This window comes from Seriola lalandi, unplaced genomic scaffold, assembly GCF_002814215.2.
Source record: "Seriola lalandi dorsalis isolate HSWRI2012SDOR001 ecotype SW California unplaced genomic scaffold, Sedor1 jcf7180002054703, whole genome shotgun sequence".
Classification (NCBI taxonomy): domain Eukaryota; kingdom Metazoa; phylum Chordata; class Actinopteri; order Carangiformes; family Carangidae; genus Seriola; species Seriola lalandi.
Window position 1 is genome coordinate 613,662 of NW_019525256.1, and position 26,324 is coordinate 639,985.

Consider the following 26,324-nt stretch of genomic DNA (forward strand, 5'->3'; position numbering starts at 1 on the left):
AAACACAATAAACCTAAGTGTGTGTAAGATTTCAGAGGACAAACTGACAGCGGTGGGCTGGGAGCTTTGATTAATGACTCAAAACACTGCAAAAACTACTTTCTTTTTCTTTTTTTCACCAATAGTGTGACAGACGAAAAGCATACAGTATGTTCTCTTCCCTACTTTTCAATCACTCATAGTTAGAAGTTGAGAAAACTGGGTCTTGGGACCTTCAAGTGAGAGGCAATATTTGCCATAGAGGAAGAGAGGAGTGGAAGGAGTAGAGGTGTTTGATGATGAAAGAAATGTTTACAGCAGTTAGTCTAGGTAGCTGGTATTATAACTGTGCCATTGCAAGGTCTGTGCAACTGAAAACACTGGAAATTTTTTTTAAAACGCCTCAAAATTCATCATGTCTTCATCTTCTTCCCCTGTAGGAGCAGAGGCTGAGGTATCTTCAGCAGGGAGGCAGATCTAACCAGGGACAGACACAGGTTAGCTCCATGTATCTGTCTTCTGTCAGTCTTAAACACTCACAAGCCCACATGTACATTGAAAGTGTCACTGTAATCATTCCTGCTGTCTATACTAGCTACAAAGTGCCATTAAAAACTACTGTTTCAATTCAAGTTATGGCAACTCTGCTATTTATACTTACTTTCGATATCTCAAAAGCTAAAGCTTGGATGAAAATGCAAATGTTATTTAGCTTGTGTTGTTTGCGTTCTCCTCTCCTTTTTAGTCGGAAGCTGAGAAGCTGCAGCGGTTGAAGGAGCGAGTGGAGACTCAGGAAGCAAAGCTGAAGAAGATCCGCGCCATGAGAGGACAAGTGGACTACAGTAAACTGATCAACGGAAACCTCTGTAAGCCTAAACCCACTGAACTCAATGCAGAGATGACAACTATGGATTTACAGGCACTGGCAGTTTATGACCACATATTAAAAAAGACTATGTACCATGAATTTAATCTGCTGAAATAGTCTCGCTGCTACAGCATGATGGAAGCCTGTGCAAAACAGTACAACACTGTATATATATTTTTAAACTGTTCACCTGATGTGCAAAAACATTCCGCTTAAAGTCAAGGACTAATATACAAAGATCAAATATGTTTTATGTTTCCATACTCAAAATCATAGAGACACACTCAAATAGGCTGACATCATAAATAAAGACAATAGCATTGTTCTCATTTCACTGTGAATATGTTTAATTTCTCTCCTGGCATCTGTCTCCAGCTGCAGAGATCGACCATGTGAGCAGCCTGTTCCAGGAGAAGCAGGCGGAGCTGCAGTCTGCAGTGGTCAGAGTGGACCAGGTAATGTGGAGTGAGAGTTCATTATAACAGAGATTCAAGATCAAGCAAATGTCTACCAAAAGGGTGAGTTGTTGTTAAGTCATTTTAAAAACTGTTTTTACTAGCTGACTCAACAGTTGGAGGATTTGAGGAGAGGGCGCCTTCAGTTGCACTCTGTTGCACCAGCTCAGGGGGCACCCACTGGGCCACATGGTGTTTCTACTGGCCAGAAAGGATCGCCCCTGTCTGGCCCTGCAGCCCTGGAGCTGAGGAAACTCTACCAGGAGCTGCAGGTAAATTATACTTAATGCTTCAGTTCTTTTGGTGTGAAATACACTAGTTTCAACAAATGGATCATGTAAGATCAGGTGTGTTTCTGCTGCGTGTGTTTCAGGCTCGTAACCGCCATAACCTGGAGCAGAGCAGTAAGTTGGCCCAGAACAAGGAGCTGCTGAACAAAAGGAACGCCCAGGTGACGGTGATGGATCAGCGCATCGGAGACCTGAGAGAACGACTGCATAAGAAGAGAGCAGAGGTAAAAAACTTATCATGAATTTTTATTCATGTCCAGCCAGCGAATTGGAAATGCTTTTAATTTCTCCTGGCAGCTTAAAATTCACATCGCAGTTACATTCTTTGTCTGTTCTCCTCTAGTTAAGCCGTATGAATGGAGGAGGTCTGTCCTCCCCTCAAACCTCCTCCCACCCTGGTGGTGGAGTTTTGGGACGAGTGGCGGCTGTCTGCCCCTACATCCAGGTTCCAGCTGAGGGGAGACAGGAGGCTGGGTACCTCCTGCCAGCTGACCCACCACCCAAACCCACTCCGCTCAGCCACAGCCGCTCCCTCTCAGGTAGGTCCAAAATAGTTTGCCATCTTTTTTCTTTCACTTTTTCTAGCTGCATTGTCTTACATCTCTGTCGGGGCTCTAACTTGCTGTCCTTCTATTTCCTTTTCCTGTCTGTCGGCTCCTTTTTTTCCTTTCCCTTTATCTGTTGTTGTTGATGTTCTCTTAAATGTTGATGTGTTGATGTTACTGGTAATTCTTTGATTATTGTTGTGTCACTTTTTGATGTTGTGGTGGTGGTTGTTGTTGTGACTGTGGCTGTAACTATTTTGTGACATCATTTCGGTGTCATCACTGTGATGTTTGTGTTGTGCATGTCAATGTTGTTTCGGTGGTTGTTACTGTGGTGGTGGGTGTGGCCATGTGACAGAGGAGGACAGGAGTGGCGTCAGGAACCCTCCCAGCCAATGGAAAGTGTCAGATTTAGACATCGTGCTGTCAGAGCCCACTGAGACGTGGGAGGGACCTCGGTCCCCTCAAGGGGGCGACAGTAACAACAGTGAGTCCCTCGAAGGTGCTAGAGAAACTTACTCACCGCTAGCTCCACTGGTGATAGATTAGCAGCACCTGATCCCTCACTCTACCATGCACACCTGCAGGTGTAGCGGGCCTGTTCACAGTAGATTTCTACATGATTTGTGATGTTTTAATGAGACGATATTTTCTTAGTTGGAGTCTTAGGCTGAAAAATCGAAGGCTGCATTCAAACCATACATGTTGTGGATTGTCTGTGTCCTACTATACAGACCAGATGGTGAGGAGAGAGAACATAATTGAATCAGCTACAGAAAATGACCTCAGAGTGAAAGGGTCATGTACATAAGGACACAGACATGACATCTGATATCCAGCAGCTGCTCAGGGGCAGGAAGGCCAGCATAAGAAAATAAAGTAAGGGCAAACCACAGTCTGGACTTAGACTCATATTCAATCATTCCCTCACATCCTCGTGCCTGGTGAGAGAAGGCGAAGTACAGCAAAACGTTCATCATCTTCAGCAGCAGCTGCAAAGTTTAGAATAATATGCCTTTCCATTATCTGGAACATTCACTAATTAAGATGTTATATCTTGTTTAAAAACAAATAATAGCTTTAAAAGTGCTGATTGGAGGCATTTGTTACCTTCAGACAGAGCCAGACTAGCTGTTTCCCCGGTTTCCAGTCTTTTTGTTAAGCTAAACTAACTGGCAGGTGGTTGTAACGTCATATTTATCACAGAGACATGGGCGTGGTATTGATCTTATGATCTACTATTGGCAAGAAAGCTAAGTGTATTTCCCAAAACTATTCCTTTGACATGGCACATTAAATTTAGATTAAATTAAATTAAATCTAGTCACTAATCACATTCAGACACTTGCATTCAGACACTTGCATTGCTTATATATATCATGACACCCAGGATGGAATTAGCAGAATATTCCTACTCAGTTTAACTTGTGTGTGTATAAGTGAAGTGTCTTGAACCAGCAATGTTACAAATCCCATTGTGCTCTTGAATGCCAAAGCAAATGTCACAGCTCTATTTATTATCCCTGCTTATGTAATGTGGAAAAACAGATTGTTGTAAATCATGTCAACAGTCGACTGAGCAGGCAGGCACAGCAGATGAATGAAAGGAAGTCTGAGGTACACTAACTTGTAGCTATATTCAGTATGTATAATGTTTGTGTGTGTGAGAGATTTTAGATTAGGGGGGTATGGGGTCATGACAGCTGTCAGAGAGATTAAAGCTCTCTTACAAATGTTAGTACTGTATGAATGTTAATTCAGTACAAAGATAGCAGTCTACAGTGTTCTTAGAGCAAAGAAAAATCACAGCAACAATTAGATGCATTTCTACTGGGATTAAACTAGAGGAAAATAATACATGTGTTCATTGAAATTCCTTATGTTCAAGAGGAATGGCTTCATATTCTACTGACTAATATATGCAAGAAAGTAGTGACACGATCCGCATGCCAAGATCTTCAAAAAACAAATGCTCTCTGTTTGAATGTCCCATGAGGAGCCTTGGTTAATGATAAATAAGAAAAGCTTAAAAAAACCTGATGCTTTTAGAGGAAAATGCTTACACAGAACTTGTCCTTTTATTAAAAAGCAGATCTGGCCCACTCAGTGCAGTCTACATCTGATATGATTGGTGGTTGCAACTTGACTGATTACAGTACATAATATTAAATGTGTTATGGATTAGTCTCTAAATATTTATTAACTTCGTAAGAATAGTTTGTGAAATACACTTATTCTCTTTCTTGCCAAGAGTTACATGAAAGTATTGATACCACTCTTTATGCTAAATGCTAAGCTACAGCTAGAGGCTGATTAGCTTAGCTTAGCACCAAGACCGGAAAGCGGGTTACAACTACCTTGGCTCTGTCCATACAATATCAATAACAATATCCACTTAAGTTACCAGCACCCCTAAAGCTAATAAATTAATAGTTATATAATATTAGTTATATGTCATTTATTTAATCTGTTCAAAAACGAAAGTGTAAAAACAACCATTTGTGGGAGCTGGGGTTTTTCTTGGGTTGCCGCAGTGACTTCCTGGAGTCAGGTGGTTTTTATTAGTACTCTTTAGAGGTGCTGACAGAAGGATTTTGCTGCAATACCTTTGGACATATTCTGGCTAGCTCTTTTCAGTCTTTATGCTGAGCTAAGCTAACCAGCTGCTGACTAGCTTTATTTTTACAGATATGAGAGCTACCAATCACGTCATCAAACTCTAACCATATATTTCTCATAATATTGAACTACCGTAACTAAATGTATTGAGACATATTGATCAGATTCCACTCATTATAGAGTATACATTCAGTATACATGTTTTATTGTTTGTCATTCTTAATACGTGTTTTCACGTGTTATTTGAACTAAATGATACTTTGATTCTCTAAACTACAGTGAATATTGCTCAAATTATCATTATACTTCATATCAATTAGATGTTACCTAAAGAAGTTTGATAGGCTTCTTAAAACCCTTAACCTCAACCTGAGTCCCCCTTTGTCTTTTGCACCGGGACGTACTGTGATGGTGCCACAGTGCTGTACACCGTACTGTCTTTCCTCTTCAGCACTGAGTGACTGCATCCAATCTGGGCTCTCAGGCAGATGGCCAAGTTTCCACCTCACACAGAGCTGACTGTTTGTTTCCTGTCGTGACTGTTTTCTTCCGGAGGTCAGCAGGTTACAACAGCAGTCAACAGGTTGCACAACACAGCTTACTGTACTGACTGCAGGACACCCAAGTTCAGTTGTTAATCAGTGTTAGTCTGGTATGTGCCAGAACTGTGACATGGCTGTACCACTGAGAGGTGGGCCAAACGTTTTACACTGATACTTTGGCAAAAACACCAGCCAACTATGTATGACATGAGGTGGAAGTTTAGTATCCCATGAAGGTTTAAATAATACTTTAGAGGCTTTTTCAATTATCTCTAGCCAGGCCAGAGGTGCTGAGGACAGCATTGTTGTTCTGCCTGGCAGTTGATGAATATCTTTTGTAATAACTTTGGTGATTTTCATGACTTTTCTAGTGCCGCCATTGAGTCAAATTTTGTAATGTCCAATACTCAGGTTTATTACCAACTACCTGCTAAAGACTTCTGACATTTAATTTATCTTCAACTGTGCTTTGTTTAATGCTAATTAGTAAACATTAGCATGTTAATACTATGATGTACAAAGAAACCTGCTAAACATCACCATGTTAACATTGTCTTTGCATCATGTTAGCATGCTGATGTTAGCTTTTTGCTGAAAAAAACCCTGTGCCTGTGAAAACAGATACAGACATTGTTTTGTGAATTTTGTTTTCAGTATATCAGTTCTTCTCATGAAGAGAGACATAATAAGGAAGTTGGCTGCCAAAGGCCTCCGAGCAACAATAAGTGTCAGTATCAGTCTTAAAAAGCCTGCTAGCACCGTGATGTGGTTTGCTGACGTTAATATAGTTCCTTTTCACTAGTCTGTTTATGTGGAAGTGCAACAAGGTGAGTTTGTTAACCTGTTGTGAAATTGTAAAGCATTAAGCTAGGCCACTGACCTCCAGGACTGTCACGAGTTAACAGGCAACATTGGATCCAGATTTAGTGACTGACCGTGACTGTGACCTCAGAGTTGGATTGAACTGTGCCATTTAGTTATGTAACACCACCTCGGTGGAGGCAGATAGAGGCTGGGTTAAACTGCTTCTTTCCACATCCAGCTGATACCTCTGTTTACAGCATTGGCTTCATTTTTGAGAGCTTAGCATTTTAGCACAGTCAGTCAAGTCATTTTTAAATCTCCAAGGCAGCAGCTTTTTGTTGTTTGGGGTTTTGGATTTCACTGTGTTTCAGGGTTTTTCCCATGTTAACCACCACCCAGTGTAATTCTTAAGGTGAACAGCAGCCAAAAGTCAATTATATGAAGCCATTCCTCACTTACTATAAATATTTGCTGTCTTCATTATCAGATACATAACAACACAGCATAACAACAACTACACTACCCATACATTTTTGCAACCAAGCTCATGATCAGAGAGACTTTTGTCCTGTTGCTGTACCATTTACGAGACACTAAACACATGTTTGCTGTGGGGAATACAGTGTAATCACCAATCTGAACATGGAGAGTAGTTGTTAAGCAATTTAGCGCCTGTCTTGTTACATTACAGTTTTGGCTATGTTGAGGTTTGACAATTGAAAGCATTCCTTGTCAGGTCAAATTAAAAATAATTTGATGACTTAGAATCTGTTCCAAATATTACATAATTGTTAAGCTGTCTATGGACTGTGTGGGGCCAAGTAATGGACCATGTAGTTCACTCCAGACCAAAGGTTGTTGGGTACACAGTCTAATCACTGTTTTACTTGAAGTAAACTATATGTATTGATAATAATATGTTTTATTTTAGTCATTTGTTTGCATTTATATTTTATTGTAGCAGTGCAGTGACATGCTCCCCTGTAAAGTAAAAATAATTTAAAATATTCTGGCAACATGTGAGCAACCAGACCTTTTTCAGCCTCTTCACACTATAAGATACTGTATATAATAACATAGTTTGATGTGTTTTCAACATGTGTCCTACTCCCTAACTCCATCTTACCTTTCACCTACTTTAACATACTCAGGAACTTTGTGATTTTCCTTTCTGTTTGTGTCTGTCTTCGTCTCTTCCTCTCCTTAATTGCCTTTCCTGTTGTAACCTTTGTCCTTTTCTCAACACTTTCTCACTCTCTCTCCATTTAGCTAATGAAGCATCATGGCCGAGCATCAGTAAGAGTGTGTCAGACTGGAGGACCAACAGTCCAGAACAGGTACTATTTTCTACACTAAACATGAGAAGGTAATATGAAAATTACCATTACAAGTCATTTTCATAAGTGTCATTTAAATATTCTTCATTTTGCTTAACGCTCCGCTGAGGCAATTTAAGAGCCTCCTCAGCATCCACTTTGAAGGCCAGTGCAATAAATGACTGTGTGAACTTTTCACCTCGAGAAATATCTTGGGAGAGAAATCTCCTTCCAAAATAGTCATGCCGGTTTTGAGTGGAAATGGAGGTTACGCAATCACACTTCAAGAAACTCATTTTTAAATTATGTCTGTCTGTATTTTTATCTTTCCTTCTACCACCAGCGTCCCTCTGGTTACGGTACATACCCGAGTGCCACCCACCAGGCAGCAGGGCATCACTGTGCCACCAGCTCCCTGCCCCGTTCTGCTCCTGGTACACTGGGCTGGCCTCGATCTAGTGCTGCCAACGCCACATCTTCCTCTTCTTCATCGTCATCCTCCTCACAGCAGATACAGCAACGTATCTCTGTCCCTCCTAATTCAAGCCAAGGTCATTGAAGGACAAGAGTTGTTCTTTAATTGATGAGTCACATTGGGTGTTTGACCTATTATAATTGAAATTATTTATTTAAGCAGTAATTTCTAAGAAAATATTAAAAGCCTCTCCATTATACAGAAATTGAATGATGAACTTTGTAAGTCAATTCTTTTTGTTGTTTTAATTGTATAGTTTCCTTTTTCCATTACTGTTGTTAGGATCAGCCACCACCTCCCAGCCCTCTACGCTGTCCCCACAAACAGAGCGAACAGATCCCCCACCGGCAGTGGCCGTACGTCCCTACGTCCCGGACCATCCCTCCAGGCCTCAGTCACCCAGGAAGGGCCCCGCCACAATGAACAGCAGCTCCATCTACAGCATGTACCTCCAGCAGCCTCAGGCCAAAAACTATGGATCTCTCAGCAACAGAACTACTGTGAAAGCAGGTAATTAAACAGAAGATTAAATTAGAGATCAGGGGTTCTATTGTATATTCAGACTAAAGATATTGTATACGTACTGTTGTTACAGTGTCCTCAAGGGAAAACAAATCAATATCTGTCCCTTTCCCTCTCTCTCCGCAGTCTATGGTAAACCCATCCTCCCCACCTCCTCCACCTCTCCGTCCCCTGTCCCTTTCCTCCAGGGAGGAGGAGGAGGAGTAAGAGCAGGAGGAGAGGATGTAACAGATAAAGAAGGAGCAAAAGGAGGAGGAGGAGAAAGCAGTGATGGGCAAATCATCCCTCCACCAAGTGTAGATAACATCCCCCGTCCCCTCAGTCCCACAAAGCTCACCCCAGTTGGTAGGTACCAGAAGATAAATCAGACTCAGCCAGTGTGCTGCCATAAATCTTCTAATTCTTTACTTGTGATAATTTCCTTAGGAAAAAATATTTTTTTCCAGGAGTAATTACTAACTAAATTGCAATAAATAAATAACTGAAGAAGAAATGTTTAGTTGTAAACATTACAGACTTTCCCTTGCCTGTGTCCACAGCCCACTCCCAGCTACGTTACCAGAGTGATGCTGACCTGGAGGTTCTCCGCCGACGCCTCAGCAATGCTCCACGACCGCTGAAGAAACGGAGCTCAATCACTGAACCTGAGGGCCCACAGGGGCCAAACATCCAAAAACTACTGTACCAGAGGTCAGTGCTACATTGCATGCCACCATAGAGACAAACCCATTTTTATGAGACTGAATTTGATGCTGAAAATAATTTCTCTTATTTCTCCTCTGCAGGTTTAACACACTGGCAGGAGGCATGGAGGGAGTCACAGGTAAGACATTGAGATATGACGATATGGTCGGGCCTCAGTTAGCATCAGTTGGTCTATATAGTGTGTATTTCCCATGGATCTTAATGGTACTGCTCAGTTATGCTTAACTTACCTGTTTTACTCTTCCAGGCAACACTTTCTACCAGCCCGACTGCCTTTTGGGTGACATGGACAACATCCACTCAGCCAATGGGAATGTAGAACCTGGTGACAAACACGTCTGTATGGCAGCTGTGGAGGGCGAAGTTCAAAACCTGAACTCGGACTCCCAACGCTTGTCACCTCCTTCTGTTGCCATAGAAACAACCAAAGAGAAGACAGTAACAGTAGAAACTACCAATAATGTGTCCCCGCCGACTCAACCCAGCCTATCCCCTGCGCATGATAGGCCAGAGGACCAGAACAATAACAACCAGAGAGGATCTAGTCCCTCCCACAGCTCTGTAGCCCACACCTCTCCATCACCTCCTGCACCACCTTCGCAGCCTAAGGTAGTTATAGGTATTATTACACCTGATATCAGATAAAAAACTTCCATTGTACATCTCTCCCATCATAACACTTAGGCCCAATAAATTTGACAAACTCCACATCTCACTTGTTTCTCAGTATCTGTTTTGTTGTATTTCCTTTATTTTTTGCTCCTGAAATAAATTACTGAACACCTAAACAAAATATTTTTTCTCTGTAAAAGCCTACTCGGCAGTTCCTGTCCTGCATTGTCAACACTTTCTCTTTCTCCCTGTGTTCTGCAGGTGAAGCGAACCAACCTGAAGAAGCCGTCATCAGAGCGGACCGGCCACGGTCTCCGAGTCAAGTTCAACCCTCTAGCTCTGCTCCTGGATGCATCGTTAGAGGGAGAGTTTGATCTGGTGCAGAGAATAATTTATGAGGTAAAACATAAAATTATGTTGCAGTTAACTGTATTTGTATTATACATCATACATTATACATCAGCATTTTTCATATTTTAACCCTTATTATCTGTCTTCAGGGCTAAAATCTAGTCAAGTTTATTTGTGTAGCTCGGTATTTTAGTGAGTCATATGGTGGGCCTACATCAGCCATAGATCCAAACTCATCTCATGTTCTTCAAGAAGATTAGGAAAACCTACTCACAAAACATCCTACAGATATAATGAAAGACCCAGACAGAGGCAATTCGAAGAGAGGAAAAGACCAATAGGTTGATCAGATAAAATGATCAGTTAAGAGAGTCTCTAGGAATTAAAGAATACAATAATGGGGTAATAACAAAATAAGATTGTAATAGGACACATTCATTAAAACGTCTGCTGGAGAAATATTAGAAAAGAGGAGGGCACACCTCAAATCACTGAATTTGCTAGTGCCAGCCAACAGTAGACATGCTAGCAGATTAGCTTGCCAGCGTTGGTCTGAGTTCAGCTACCTGTCTGAGCAGATCATTGTCCGCATAGAAGTGGAAATTTATGCTGAAGTCACAGAGTGGTAGTATGTACAGAGAGAAAAGTACTGGAACAAGTACAGTACCTTGAGGGACACTATACTTTAGTGTGGAGAGACTAATTGATCTTATAGAGCAAGACAAACTGACTTATATCTTAGGATGGACTTAAACCGTGAGAGAGCTCCATTCTTTACAGTTTTTAAGACAATGACTTAAATATTATGATTAATAATATAGAATAGTCTAAGAAAATCTAAATTAAGGTTACAATTGAACTTGGCTACTACCCTAACCACTACTTTAGATGGGGAATTCTTTCATTGCTGTAGCGTGGTATAAACCTGACAGAAGAGTGTCAATATGTGTTCACAGTGATTTTCTCTGCATTGAACTGGGAAGTCACAGAGAATCTTCAGTTTATTTCACAAAAAAGTATTTCAGATTTCCACTTCTAAAATTCTCAGATTTCATTTGCTTCATGACATTAGTGTTGAAAGGAAAAATAAATTCCCTTATGTAACAAAAGAATATTTTTACATGGCAACAAATACTGTGCACCCACACACAGATTGCCTCAACGGATTTGCCATTAACTGGATGAGTTTGAAGCCTTCGATACCTTCAGGACAATACTAATCAAGTACAATATCTTTGATCCTCAGCAGTACTGTCATGGGAGAGTGGTCTCAATTGTCAGGTGTGCAGATTTATTGTTGAGGACAGACTCACACTGTATCAGTGTGTTACAGCAGCACAGAGCTCCTGTGAACAAAGCCTTACATCTTTAGATGCAAATCAAACTGGCAATCTCTCTGATACTCAAGGAAGCATTCACATGCTTCACATCCAGAACAAGCTCAGTTTTGAAGGTATCACACCCTGAGGCACTAAGACTCAACAACTCAACAATTTCCAAGCTGTTCAAAAAATGTTGCACTATCCTGAGTTCTGCAGTGAAATCAGGCACTTAGTACTTCTATAATGCTCTCCACAAGGGTTACTGAAGGCCGGTATTAATACTGATATTTTGGCATCTCCCCATTGTTGTAGATAGCCAATAATTTGTACCAACATTCAGTATCACAATTTGATTGAATTGTAATATTCTCATGTATATTTTCTCATTATCTGTCTTCAAGGTGGAAAATCCCAGTATGCCTAATGATGAAGGTATAACTCCTCTTCATAATGCAGTCTGCGCTGGACATCACCATATTGTGAAGTTTCTGCTGGACTTCGGAGTGAACGTAAATGCAGCTGACAGTGATGGATGGTCAGTACTATTGAGTAATGTAATAAGTCAGACTAACAACAGAGCATTGGCGTGGCTGCATGACTGGAGGGAGTTTGGGTAATGAACACACTCTGTGACAGCGATGCTGGAGCTCAGCTCAGAGGCAACAATGACAGAGATAATTGCATCTCTAAATTCATTTTTGGCTCAGTTGCCTTAGCAGTATGAAAGGAAGAGATTACCAAGTCCAATGATGCGCCGTATTCAGAAGTTGCTTGATTTAATTACTGATGCAGCTGACTGAATTCATGTTTAGTTAATGTCAGCCTGTTTCACGATGACATAATTTAACTATTAGATTTAAGACGCAAGTGCACTGCTGGAATGTCTTTGTCCTTTCTTTATCAGATGTAAATGACACCTGGCAAGCAGAGGAATGTTTAAAGTCATATTTTGTGTTGTCTCCCCAGGACCCCTCTGCACTGTGCGGCTTCATGTAACAGTGTCCACCTGTGTAAGATGCTGGTGGAGTCCGGGGCGGCCATTTTCGCCACAACGATTAGTGACGTTGAAACAGCAGCAGACAAATGTGAAGAAATGGAGGAGGGCTACACACAGTGTTCTCAGTTTCTCTATGGTAGGTAAATGCCGAGGGACAGACGGCAAACCAACAAATCTAAACTGATTTAGATTTGTTAAATTGGGGGGGGGGGGGGGGCGTTTAAATCTGAAGAAAAAATGAAATTTTTCCTTCAGGAAATTTGAAACAACCATCATTGGACAATTAAACTCCTATGAAAGCAACAAAACTTAATTTGTTTTTGATAACTGAATACTCTGTATCTCTCTCAGGTGTTCAGGAAAAGTTGGGTGTGATGAACAAAGGCTTGGTCTACGCTCTCTGGGACTACACGGCCCAGCAGGCTGATGAACTGTCCTTCAGCGAGGGTGATGCCCTCACTGTGCTTCGTCGACGTGACGAGACTGAGACAGAGTGGTGGTGGGCGCGACTAAATGATCGGGAGGGATACGTACCAAGGAACCTGCTGGGGGTGAGAGAACAAACACCCCAACACACACCTCACTGTAAACGTGTGCACGCATAGAAAAACAGAAAGACACACGTCGGCCGCCTGTCCACCTATATCAGTGTCATGCATTGTTCTTGTATTAACTAGTTAGTGCATTTAAACTAATTTTAGGTCATGGGTTAAAGTAAAAACACAGGAACAGCTTCTTCAGTGCAACTTGGTCCACTTCAGTGACCACCATAAAAGTTAGACAACAGAACTCTGACATTAGAAGTAATACTTAATTTCTTAATGTGATAATATTCTCACTTACACTGCCAGGCTACGCAGTAGATCATTTGCTAACAAATGTCCCGCTTAGCTACTGTAGCTATCAAGCTTTCTGTTCTTGCATGACACATGCTGTTTACAGTGATAACAGTGGTAGATTTATGGAATGGAAAAAGTATTATTTTTAAATAGTCTGTCCACAAAGAAAGCAGGCTAAGCATTTCTAGCTGGCATTAATGTTGCCAGCTGAAATGACAACTCCTGCTCATAGACTTGTTTAGCTATAGTTAGCTAGCTAATCAAGCTATCATTAGCTCCATAAGTTGGATAAAAAGTCTGTGGCTTCTATGGAATCTTTTAAAGTTTCCAGCTAACACAAATAAAAATGAGAATCTTGTAAAAGATTATTAAATATGAACATCATGGCTGATATTGTGCTGAGCAACTGAGGTTAAAGCTACGTTAGTTGGCCTATCCTTACTAAATGATAATCGATGTAGCCAGAAAACATGGACATACAGAAGCAACACAGGTGGTCTGATAACGGATGTGTTGTGCAGGACAGAACTTCTAACATCACCTTCAGCTCAACTTCAACAAAAAGAAAAACACAGTTTTTTTCCCTTTACACTTTTGCTCTTGTGTTTTTAGTTTTGTAAAATCTAAAATAAAGACACCACCCTCCAATCTCTTTAAATGCCAAGTATTCCTGTTATTACAGCCTGATGCTCACCCCCTCATCATGTGGAAGAATTCAAAGCTTAACAGGCCAGCTGTGCCATGCTATGGTTGCTAAACTGTGATTGGACAATCACTGTTAGCGGAGCGATTTAGCATATGGTCAAAAGCTAGCAGCTACAGGCAATGCTGTTAGTGTAGGTCCCATCAAAACACACAAAGACATTTCAAACAGTTTATATAGTTACAGGCTTTTAATCAGTCCCAGAATAAAGGAAATAAAGGAAGTAAAAAGAAGCTCTTACATTTGCATAAACTGAGGTTGACTAGATCTGTCAGCAAAATATGTGCAAAGCTTCTGGGCAGATTTTCAGGTAATTTGGTGGACTAATCAAACTTGGGCCCAGGAATGAATGGACATATTTAGCTGGTGACCTTGATTCGGTATTTCCACCTCTGAATGATTATTATTTTTGAGCCATAGCTTCAACAACAGTTAATACCATATAGCCTTAATCCAAAATGCTGAAAGTATGTTGAATCTATTTAATTGTAATTCTGATGTGTAAGTCTTATTTATTATAGGACAAGTTTTCTGCCTTAGTGCACAGTGCTATTCAAGCCTCAGGGAGAACAGTGTATACACACTGCATGTACAAGTAAAGCTACAGTATATAGCTTTAATAAAACTGTCCATCACAGTGGCCCCTTTACAGCTCCCACCATGCATCTGCAACCACACTGATGCCTCTGTGTAAATAATCGAATGTTGGATCTGTACCTTTACAGTAGGAAGTGCATGTAAGGTTTCAATTTACACTCAACAGGAAGCATCATCAATACCCCCATTCATTCAGTGAATTAAGTGATGTGATTCACCCGAGGAAACAGCGAGTAAACTGGCAGATTTATTCTTACAGCATGGCTTCATGATGTTCAGGCACCTTGAGAACAATGTTAACATGATGTAGTGACCCCGCCCTCTCTCTCTCTCCCTCGCTCTCTCTCTCCAGCTGTATCCAAGGATCAAACCCAGACAACGCTCACTGGCGTAAAGCCCAGATTGGGAGCCACGTGCATGCTCTCAGAGGGCGCATGCATACAGAGAAGAAGAGGATGAAGGCAGATGAATTGGCTGATAAGGAAAGAAAAAAAGATGGAGGTAGTCAGGAGACTGAGAGAGGAAAGAAAGAGACAAAGATGGAGCTCAAAGTTTTGATGAACATTTTTTTCTTGGTTTGTTTGGATGTAACGCTGGAACCACAGAGCCATGTTATGGTAGAATCATAATATATTTTCACTGAGTTGCTGCAGAGTACAAGAAAATTGCCTGAATCTTATTTTGAGCAAAAGAAGCTTGACAACTTCACTAGAGTTCAGCCGCATGATGGACGCTGAATAGAAAAAAAAATCACCAAAAATTCCTTATCTTTTGGATGCAGCTTCAAGATCCACTTAAGTTCACTTAGCTGAAAACATGAGACCATGAGCTTGGAATTATAAGACTTCATCTGAAATTATCCAAATAATCTCGATCTTTGAATGTCACTATTTTTGTATGGTGTTAATAAAAAAAAACAATAAAAAAAACAGTTGGATCTTCATAAAACCAAGCTCATCAACTGCATAGTGAAAAGATGTCCTTTTTCTCTAAGGCAGTGAACGTAGTGTAGTGTCTGAGAACACTTTCACACTGTGTGGTGTGAAGATTTTAAATGCAGTAAATTTACAGGTTTGACCAGGTGAAAGTATGTGTGAGATGTGAAATGTGAAAGTGAGGTAGGATAGAGTAAAGTGAGAGGAGACAACTGATGAATGTGTGTCAAAGAACGTCAGGTTTTGTCAGCACTGTGGCTCCTGATGGAGCAGTTATTAGCAATGCTAGTCAGAATAGATGTTGGAAATGCAGCCGTGAGACTAAATCCAGCAAACATTTCACGCATGGTAGCCGAGAGCCACATCAACCAATGCCAGATATCGACAATAGAATATTATGGCATGGTAAAAAAAAAAAAAAAAGGTTTGAACTGATATCAGAAGAATATTTTGGTTCTGATTTCACAAACTGATATAAGAAGCATCTGTGAACCATTATGGATGTCTCAACCTTTTAGTATTTTGCATTTATCTTGACTCAGCGCTGGTGCATGCTGTCATATCAACATCTGTTCAACTGCAAAATGGTTGCTGATGGTAAAACCAGAGAAAGGAAGGAAAACTGATTGGGTACGGGATGTGTTTTTGAAATACAAATGTAGTTGTAAAACCAAAGTATGTAAAAGAAAATTGGCTTAAAGGTGAGGGACAAGGATAAGAAATTGAATGGACAATAATTTTTATCTATATCGGATTTCCACACAAAACTTAGTCCAGACTAGAGCCTCATTCACACTGGTCCTCATCCTGGTGTAGCACTGGTACCAGGCTCTGCAACTAACAATCAGATAAAGCAGTGTTTCCCATCTGCCAACAGCTCTGTGTAAGGATTCAATATTTGTCAGTCCACTGTTAAATTAACACATAAAGCTCCAGTGTTTATTTTGACAACAATGTCTTAAAAATCAAGTCAATTTTTTTAATTGTAAACCCAGTCTCATCTCATATATATATATAAATATAAATATATATATACACACACACACTTTATCCCTGGGCTAACTGGCTTGGTATTCAAATGGAGCTAAATTAGCTCAGAATGAATGAAGAAGAAAATGTGAAAACAACTTGACTTTTTCTCAAGTGTCATCTCTCCTTTTATTTTATTTTTTTCACATTTACATATTTCAATAGTTGTATTAAATGTATTATTACTCAGATTTTTTTTTGTTTTATTTAAAACAAGATATTGTTTTTCTATTATTATTAATATTATTATTATCATTATTATTATTAGGAAACACTGCTCTAGTTTCTTTCTGTCAGTGCTGGTGCCACTCACTGCTGCCACCCAGTGTACGGGAAGGTTTTGACAAAAAATAAAGTGTCATTTCCTTTAACACATGCTGTGTAAAATATGAAGCAATAAATTGAGTGATGTTTGACGTGAGAATGGCACATTGTTCTGATGAGTGTTTACCATTACTTTGCGTATATGCAACCTAAAACTATACAGCTTATGTACAATAATAATAAAGAAACCATAATCCCTACGGAGAATCAAAGCTATGATTGTGACTGAATTACTCAGAGTTCATATGTTCATATGTGTGGTGATTAGACCTTTGTAAACACACACACACACACACACACACACACACACACACACACACACACACACACACACATTTTCAAGCCTTGGCAATAAACTGCGGACTTTAGAAGGGAATTAGTTCATTCACGTCTTTGCACCGACAGCAGGCTCCTCTCGCAGGTAAGTGTATTTCCATTCAAATTCACCAAATTGCTGCTATGTACAGTTTGTGTAGAACTAAGTATTTCTTCCAGTACAATATGTTGAAACTGGTACAATGTAATTTGAAATACAGATATCTGCCACGTAACCAGACTTAACAAATATTACCAGGGAAAAAACAGCCAAGATCAACAGTGCACACAGATGTCAAGGTTTCTGCTAATTTTGTCCACTCCTCTCTTTTACTTCCTGAGTCAGTACAAAATAATACTTAATGATATTTGATGGAATGAAAACAAAAACTTCATAATGACAGGTCAAAATGTGTATTTGTCTACCTCAGGTTTGTGTTGTTTGAATTGTGTTTCAGAGTGGCCAGCTGCATATGTCTGAAACTGTAATGTGATTTAAAATATGTCTTATAATAATAATAATGAAAATAACAATAATGATTATGTAGTGTTTTCATTGTTAAACATTTAAAGTAAAGTTGAAAATATATATATATTCTGGAGCAGTTGTATAAAGTATACCAATACTATAGAGTAGAAATTCTCTGTATTTGACTCCATAAATCATTAGAATGTATAGTGACAAATATATAGAATGGCCTATTAGAATAAATGAATATTATATTGTTAGATTTTATTATTGTTGAATTAATGTGTGCATCAGTTTAATGTTGCAGTTGGTAAAGGTGGGGCTAATTTTGGTTACTTCACACACTACTAGTTAGCTTTTAAATTTCCCCCCATGATCAATAAAGTCTTATAAAAATGCATCATTATTTACAATCACTGCATTCATACTAGTGGGTTTAAAGGTAAGGAAATCCCGTAGCACGCTTATTTTGAAAGTGGAAACCGGAAGTGGTCGCATTTGGCTTTCCACAGATGGCTAACCGGCTACAGCATGTAGCACAACAAGGAATGTTTTATAAATGTGGTGCTGCATTAAAGCTCCCAGCTTATCACCTGACGGTCTGAGGCTCCTTCAACGAGACATTTAATCCAAACGTAAGTCAGTATTTATTAGACAAATGACGTACAGTGTACCATGGTGATGTGCGTCATTACAGTTGTTTACAGTGGAATATATCACATTTTCTCTACGTCACCTCACGTTTTGTGATCCTGTGTGCTCGCTGCATCACTTTACACTGGTTGTTGTTGTCAAACCAACCTGTAGCAAACTTTTATTGCAGGACAAAGGCTGTTGAGAACACCTCAAGCCAATGAAGACTAAGAAACTAAAAAAGTATATCAAAATATTACTGAAATATACGTTAACGTTTAAAACTTAAAACGCCACTTATGATATTTTCTTACTCATCGGTAATGTATCAGAAACTACAACTTCATCTGCTACTTCATACTGACACATTCCCAGTTAAAGCTGCAGGGTTCATGTCCAGCTCCAGTTGACTTTAAAGTGTTGTTGCTACTGCTAACATTAAAATCTACTACATGTCAGATGAACATGGCAATATTCTGGAAATAATATTATTTTGTGTCCATGTCTATGTGCACATCACTTGCATGGCACATAATAAGACCAGGTAAAACAATGAGGACTTTGATTCAAATTTATAACATGCATTCACAGTTTTTGTCTTGTGAACCACCACAAACAACCTTGCTGTCACAAAATATTCAACATCCTTTGATAGACACATTGACATTAACAGCTTTCTAACTTATTGTTTGCCATTCAGTGACATTATTTGCACCATGGCGGACCATTTCCACCTGAACACACCGCTGCTGGAGAGTGTCAACATGTCCAAACGGGCGGGAACCACCGTGTATTTAAAGATGGAGAATTCACAGCCCTCTGGCTCCTTCAAGATCCGGGGCATTGGACACCTCTGCCAGCAGGTAGGCCTTTTTCCTACAGGTTCGTCATATCAGACAATGACTGATTCATGTGTTAATTAAAGGCCAATATTGATGGACTGTGTTGTAGATTTCAGCTGATTATACAAAGGTTGTTGGGGAAGGAGAGACAGTCATTTGCCCTTTGTCATTTCATTGCTCTGCTTTGCAGCTCGCCAGACAGTCTAAAGGAGTTGTCTGCTCTTCAGGTGACGTCTCTACTGTTACACAGCATGTTGACACATAATGCACAATACAATAAAAGCAATAGGACTAATAGTTTTACTCTAATATAATAACATAGTATGGCCTTTTTCTTAGGTGGTAATGCAGGTATGGCTGCAGCCTATGTAGCCAGAAAAATGGGTGTACCAGCCACCATCATAGTTCCCTCCTCTTCTCCTCAGATGGTCATTCGTAAGCTTCACGATCAGGGTGCTGCAGTCAAGATTATAGGGAAGGTACCGTATAATAACATAAAAGTAATCATATCTAAGTGATCTCTTTGTGGCACAGATGCCAGTTAAGAATCATGTTTTTCATTTTGGAATTATTTTGTTCGTAGGTTTGGGATGATGCCAACGCAGAAGCTCTCAGACTGGCAGAAACTGAAGGACTCACCTACGTCCCTCCATTTGATCACCCGCTGCTATGGTAGGAACATTCATCACAATTAAAGAGTCCAGTTTCTGCAATAAAGTGTAAAACTAAACACTACATTACTTCTGCACTCTCTCCACACACACCACCAGGCAGGGCCACGCCAGTATGATCTCAGAAGTGGCAGCCTCTCTGGGTCCCAGTGTGAAGCCTGGAGCTGTGGTGGTGTCTGTGGGTGGAGGAGGTCTCCTGTGCGGAGTCATCCAGGGCTTGAAGGATGTAGGCTGGACGGATGTACCGATTGTCGCCATGGAGACAGTGGGGGCAGACTGTTTTAACGCTGCGGTTAAGGCAGGGAGGGTGGTCACTTTGGATGACATCACCAGGTTAGAAGTTAAGAGTTCAAATGCTCCGTGCAGTAAAAAGATTAAATACACGCAGTTTAACTTCTCCCTCATCTCTGGCTCCATCTGTCTTCTCACAGTGAGGCTAAATGTCTCGGAGCAAAGACTGTTTGCAAGCAGGCCTTTGAATACAGCCGGTGCAGCGAGCTGACGATCATCTCTGAACTGGTGACTGACCAGCAGGCTCTGCATGCTGTCGAAACATTCCTCGGTTAGTGTGTGTGTTTTTTCAAATGTCTCTAATGACTTGTGAACATGTTATTTAAGGAAAGTTGAAGAAACACTCTTCAGCTTTTTTTCATCTTCATTGCAATATGATTTTTTTTTTTTTTTGTTCATATTGTGCAGCCCTATTCATCACTACCCAAAAGCCTTTACAATGAACCAGGCTTCATGTTGGCTTTGCCTTTGTTTTACTTCAACTCAGTGTGTGTTTGTGTGTGTGTGGGTGTTGTTACTAGATGAGGAGCGTGCGTTGGTGGAGATGGCATGTGGAGCAGCACTCGCAGCTGTCTACAGTGGACTTATACGCAGATTACAGGATGAAGGTGACTACTCTCAAGTCATTGTCTTGCTGAACATTCATAACCGTGCTTCTGTTCTGTATGCACTGAAACGAATCGCATGATTACCTCCTCTTGTCACAGGTGATACTAAAAATTTCCTCTCACCTTGACAATCTTACTGTACAGAGGAACTCCCTTCTGATGAGGGAAAATCTAATGTTGGTGCTCATCTTTGTTGTACCTCTTCCTCTCAGGTCGCCTGCCCGCTCTCCTAGGCCCCCTGCTGGTGATCGTGTGCGGTGGCAGCAGCGTCGACATGCAACAGCTGACCAACCTCAAAAACAAACTACGGACTTAAGCTGCTGAATGTGTGCTAGCAGGTTTGTGTGTATGGGTACATAGCAACTAATGTATTTCTATGCGATCAGGGTTTCAACAGCAGAAAAGTTATTGCAGCAATTCAGAGAATGTTCCCTTGAACACTGCAGTGTCATTTCTAAGTTAGTACTAAGTAAACTGCAATTAAGGTTCACAGAAAACTGAGTCCATTTCTGCCGTTATAAATTATTAGATTACATCTTGATGTGAACATGTTGAACACAAGCTCACTTGGATGTCATTGTTCAGTTACAAGCTTTCCCCACATGGTGGTGTTGTAGTTCACTGTTGAAATACACTGGCCAGCCACAGAGTGTGAGTCAGATACAGAAAGCTGAACAGATATTTTTGTTGACGAGATTTAATTATTATTAACTATTATGTAATTATTATACTTCAGCGCAGCACTGACAGTCTGAGCCACAACAAAACTTCTCTTACATTTCATATTAATTTAAAGACACTACAAATATCTGTGTGTTTGACTCTTTCCTTGATCTTTTTGTAGAAAACACTTGAAACCCTGGACTCTTTTTTCAACGCAGAACACAACAGCCTTTTACTGTAATACTGGTACATGTCATTTTCACCTACACATTAAATTTAGTAGCTCAGTCAAGTTGTGTTACGTGTAGGAAGCTATTACTATGGAAACAGCTCCTCACTGTTCAGCCTGCATCAGTGAAGAGAGTTGAGTTTATCAACCTGTTGATGGGCTTTGCCTTGGTAGCTCTCAGAGTATGGACCAAAATGGACCCCTTCACTCTCGACACACTTTATTACAGATTTAATTTTAAATGGATACATTTTTTGCCCATCCATCTACACCCAACAACCCCAAATGTGAAAACATGTTTTTAGAAATTTTTACACATTTAATAAAAATCAAAAATTGGTATCTCTCAATAACAAAAGTATTCAGACCCTTAATTCAAGACTTTGTAGAAGCCCCTTTGGCAGCAATAACATCTTCAAGTCTTCTTTGCTGAATGTCTACAAGCTCTGCACACCTGAACTAGGGCGGATTCCTGGCAGATCCTCTCAAACTCCATCGGACTGGATGGAAGGCGCATGTAAATCTTCAGGCCACTCCACAGATGCTTTATTGGGTTTAAGTCTGGGGTTTGGCTGCTTCACTTACTGACAGTCAGAGACTTGTCCCCAAAGCTGCTCTAGCTTTGTCCTGGTATGCTTCGGGTCATTGTCGTGCTGAAAGGCGAACTGTCGCCTGAGCCTCAGGTTGCATGCACTCTGGAGCAGATTTTCTTCAAGGACCTCTCTGTATCATCCTTCCCTCAGTTCTGTCCAGTTTGCTTGTCCTTGCCGCCACAATTTCTCCATTCAAGTTTTAGAAACATCTCAAGGATGATTAAAGAAAAGAGGATCCACCTGACCACAATTTGGAGTGACATAGCAAAGTGTCTGAATTCTTTTGTAAATGAGACATTTCAAACAGGAATGAAAATAACTCTATAACCTTGTGGGGGTGAAGCTTGAAGTTCTTTGTGATGATGATGATGCTGATGAAGGCTGACGCTGTAGTGCAGGTTTACAATAGGCGTTTGGTTGCCATACCATGTAATTTACGTATTTGGTACAAGATAATTAATGTAAACACCATCAGAATTATCTTTTGTGGTGACCCGGTGGCTCACCTGGCAGAGTGCGTACCATGGAGGCTTAGTCATAACCGCAGTGGCCTGGGTTCAATGTCATCCCCTCTCTGTCATCCCCTCTCTCTCTCTTCCTGACTTTCCTGTCTCTCTCTCCCTATCGCTATCGGAATAAACGCAAAAAATAACTTAAAAAAGAGAAAACTCTTTTGATTGTACTTGCTGTTTTCAATAGGTTGATAGTGGCTTTTATTGTCACTCAACACATGGACTTCAAGTCAGGCCAGTTGGCAGTATCTTAACTGCAAATAAACTAAACTTAAATTCATTTTTCAGCCTCTGCATCACTTTTTTTATTTTTTGCACCATAGCATACAAAAAACTTTCTCACCAGTCGCTTCCAGTTGTTCTAATGTGTTTTCCCATCACTTTCAAGGTCACTATAAGATCAAAGGTCTCACATAATTCATCATAAAAAATATAAAATCTGCTCAATGCACTGATACCTTGCTCGCTTATGGATCCCAACACACAACTTTTTGACCTCATTGATTTTGTTGGTTCAGTGATTCTGCACTGAAGTGTTTGCCTTGACGAATCACAGCACAGTTGGTATTCAAGTCCAGCTCTTGTAGTATATACAGCGAGTGTAAGAAATATTAAGGAGCTTGAAATCTATCACCCCATATATGGTATAGTCATCATGAATATATTTTCCACAAATTAGTTACACAGCCCTGAGTGTGTTATGTCCTCCGTTTGACATCTACATAGTGCTTGTTGCTAAACATCCTCAAATGCTTAGGGTGAATAAAATTAATCTAAACAAGGTGATAGAAGTCAGTTTTGAAACACCCTTTAATTCTGTTTCTAGTGTGTGGTGAAAAACGCACTGTATAGTTAGACCTGCTCCGCTGAATAACCAATTTTCCCAGCGGCACCATAACAGCAGTAGACTGATGAAGTGGGTAACTCCCAGGAGCACAGGCGGCGTTCACACTACAAGGTCACACACACACATGGACCGGACATGACTGTGTTGTAAATGCTGCTCTCTCTCTCTCATGTCGTTCTGTGACACAACAGCGTCTCAGTCCAGATATGGGAGTCGAAATGGATTCTCCGTCATCTGATCACCTGTATTGATAGGAGGTAGATGTTTACATCATGAGCGATTATCTGTGCTGTTCTTAAATGACTGAACAGTCGTCTAAAGCATTCACCTGTTCAGATGAGTCTCGCTGACCCACAGCTGTGCTCCCTCCTCTGGTGAGTGTGATTTGGGCAGCCTGCAGAGACGGAAGCTAATGGAGGTGCCAGCCATTTCTATGACAACAGGAAGGAGCTGCTTTGATGAGCCCGGCAGAGGGCATTTGAGCAGAGCTGCAGCTAAAAATAGGACAAAGTAAATAAGAATGAATGGGGAAGAGACAGAGGGGGAAACAGTGCACGTCTGTGTTTATGTGTTTGGGGATGCATGTCTAAATGTACATGCATTGTTTACATGCATGTTTTACTATTTACAGCCAAAATGCTATTGCCAGCTTTTTGTACTGAGCCAATTTGTGACCAATTTGGTGTCTGTCCATTGAAATTTTGTATAGCATCTTCAACTTTAGAGAGCTAACATTTTTGGTTATTTGCTCTTTTTCATTTGTAAATTTACTTGATGTGCAGAAGTGGATTTGAATGTGGACTAAACTGCTAGTTAAGTGAGATTTGGCTAATGGTGTAAAGGTGTAAACATAGGTTATCTAAATTTTTAACAGGCCCAGTTAACTTTCATTAAGAAAGTTATGAAGGCATCAGTTGCATTTCAATTAATAGATGATTCTCCTGGCCTACCTATCAGACTGAAATGATTGATATAAAGCAATCTGAGCATAAAATACTGAGAATGAAACAGGGGATATAGAGTTTAAAGATGTCTTAATGGTTGTGTTTATCCAATAATTTATATTTATCCTTTATAAAGAATTTGTTGGATGATCATGATGAAAAGAAAAAGATGCCTCAGTTAATGGGAAAATTGATATGACTGTCTATCATCAACAGTACGATGTTTATAGTTAGTTTTAGAAGTCTTTACTTAACTAAGCTTATCAGTCTCACTGTTTGCAGCATGTCATGTGCACAAATATCAGACATCTTCATGTTGCACTAATAAGGAGAGGAAATTATGGAGGATACAGCCAAAAGCATAATGATTTCCTCTGCCCTCACTGAGCAATGTGCAGCTTTGATCAGCCATGACATCTTTTTATTAGAGTGCTTTCATGTTAGGTAATGCTATTTGAACTTCATCTCGGTTTATATTACAAGTTTTTTTTTTCAGATCTGTGCCTCATGTACATATCAGCCTCTTTCATATCTATCTTTCAGTGCATCACAAAGTAGACAATCCCACTTTAAATGCACAACAGATACTGTAACAAACAGCTCTGTTGGACTGAAAATGAGGTTTCTAAAATTAGAAAGGGAACAGAATGAGGATGCAGAGGTAGTGTGTTACAAATGGCTCAATTGGGTAACATTTGCTCATGTTTTTGACGGAATCACAAGGTAGAGCACAGCAGCTGCTGTATGTATCCATGGCAACCTGATGACGGCATTGGAGTATAAATTGAATCTGAAAATGAAACTTAATGGGTTTTTATAATTCTATTGCAACAACAGGTTCTTATTAACATCCATACAATGCAGCAGCTGCATGTTTTCAGAGGCTGAAAAAAGGCACTGAAATACTTTGTACATTAGAGTGTATGTTGATATTTTGGGCCCTCAGTTGAGAGATGAACATAAGAAGACAACAGTATTTTTCTGACTTACAAAGACTGCAATAGCAGGATAAGCTTAATTACATTCTGGTTAGATAGAGATGAATGAAGGTTTAATGAAGCATCAGGAAATGGGGTGACTTTAGCAACACGGACCGGTTCAAATCAGACTAGAATAAATACAGAGTACTGAGGCAATAATTAAAAGATAACTTGCAGGTTATAAGTTGTGTTTGTGATTTATCATTAATATTAAAAAGCAGGTTCAAGCAGGACAAAGGTAAAACCGCTTCCACAGTTGTCACACCAAGCTTTTTTCCCTAAGTAGGAGTGTGCAGCTTGTAGGATTGAATTTACAATAAAAAGCAAATAAGATTTGAATATATTCTCCAACTTTATAATATGTTCTCCACAGCTGCTATACACCCCACTTATCAGATATTCTCATTAGGGATTATGCCCGCTGCCTGCTATATAAATATTTAATTCCAGTTCTGTATTTATTAGCCTATCTGACCTTTAAGATCCACATTGCATAAAAGCAAAACACCATTAGACACTTTTACAATCACAGATTCCGTCATTTTGTGTTGTTTAGTACAATGTTGAGTACATTGTGATGATATGTGTGTTTTTCATCAAAGGCCGCTGTTTGGATATACAGGCTAACTGTTGAAAAGTAGTTTCTGTGTTGCACTCTGCTGTATTTTGGCGACCATCAGTGTTGAAATTTATATCTGCAACTTCTGTGATGGATTTCCGCCTGTATGCCTGATGACTGTCAGCGAGGCGAGTGTAGGAAGAGGCTCTTGTTCCTTGGTTCTGCGGGGCTGACACAAACGCTTGCTGCTGATTGTCAGAGTGAGTAGCAGTCGGTTCCCAGGAATCAGAGCCCTGCTGGTTTCTTTTTCCAGCCATCAGCAATCAGGGGATGATTAAC

At 40.2% G+C, this 26,324-nt stretch overlaps 2 protein-coding genes across 8 annotated transcripts in view; both read left to right on the plus strand.

The window, feature by feature from the left end:
• The window catches only part of LOC111668122 (apoptosis-stimulating of p53 protein 1-like), a 48,813-nt gene extending 31,772 nt beyond the window's left edge, over positions 1 to 17,041 (plus strand). For 4 of the 5 annotated variants that reach the window (XM_023424078.2, XM_023424076.2, XM_023424077.2 and 1 more), the window contains 19 exons: positions 420 to 476; positions 725 to 845; positions 1,223 to 1,302; positions 1,407 to 1,574; positions 1,676 to 1,816; positions 1,936 to 2,131; positions 2,496 to 2,624; positions 7,372 to 7,439; positions 7,762 to 7,969; positions 8,176 to 8,403; positions 8,542 to 8,760; positions 8,955 to 9,105; positions 9,201 to 9,238; positions 9,368 to 9,729; positions 9,994 to 10,131; positions 11,807 to 11,940; positions 12,372 to 12,538; positions 12,754 to 12,953; positions 14,894 to 17,041. In XM_023424078.2, the coding sequence (XP_023279846.1) occupies positions 420 to 476; positions 725 to 845; positions 1,223 to 1,302; positions 1,407 to 1,574; positions 1,676 to 1,816; positions 1,936 to 2,131; positions 2,496 to 2,624; positions 7,372 to 7,439; positions 7,762 to 7,969; positions 8,176 to 8,403; positions 8,542 to 8,760; positions 8,955 to 9,105; positions 9,201 to 9,238; positions 9,368 to 9,729; positions 9,994 to 10,131; positions 11,807 to 11,940; positions 12,372 to 12,538; positions 12,754 to 12,953; positions 14,894 to 14,935 (2,847 nt within the window). In that variant the 3' untranslated portion in view covers positions 14,936 to 17,041. The remainder of the gene's footprint in view (positions 1 to 419; positions 477 to 724; positions 846 to 1,222; positions 1,303 to 1,406; positions 1,575 to 1,675; positions 1,817 to 1,935; positions 2,132 to 2,495; positions 2,625 to 7,371; positions 7,440 to 7,761; positions 7,970 to 8,175; positions 8,404 to 8,541; positions 8,761 to 8,954; positions 9,106 to 9,200; positions 9,239 to 9,367; positions 9,730 to 9,993; positions 10,132 to 11,806; positions 11,941 to 12,371; positions 12,539 to 12,753; positions 12,954 to 14,893) is intronic. The other variant, XM_023424079.2, reaches the window with a different exon arrangement.
• Positions 17,042 to 17,121: 80 nt separating this feature from the next.
• sdsl (serine dehydratase-like) lies at positions 17,122 to 22,935 on the plus strand. Of its 3 annotated transcripts, XM_023424051.2 has the most exons (10): positions 18,091 to 18,248; positions 18,947 to 19,109; positions 19,279 to 19,315; positions 19,428 to 19,567; positions 19,672 to 19,760; positions 19,859 to 20,092; positions 20,191 to 20,321; positions 20,572 to 20,658; positions 20,871 to 20,996; positions 21,503 to 22,935. In XM_023424051.2, the coding sequence occupies exons 2-9, from the start codon at positions 18,963 to 18,965 to the stop codon at positions 20,972 to 20,974; spliced, it is 969 nt and encodes a 322-aa protein (XP_023279819.1). In that variant the 5' UTR covers positions 18,091 to 18,248; positions 18,947 to 18,962; the 3' UTR covers positions 20,975 to 20,996; positions 21,503 to 22,935. The 3 variants fall into 3 exon arrangements, with proteins under 3 accessions (XP_023279818.1, XP_023279819.1, XP_023279817.1); XM_023424050.2 differs by lacking the exon at positions 18,091 to 18,248 and adding an exon at positions 17,122 to 17,250 and having other exon boundaries at positions 20,871 to 22,935; XM_023424049.2 differs by having other exon boundaries at positions 20,871 to 22,935.
• Positions 22,936 to 26,324: the final 3,389 nt, after the last annotated feature.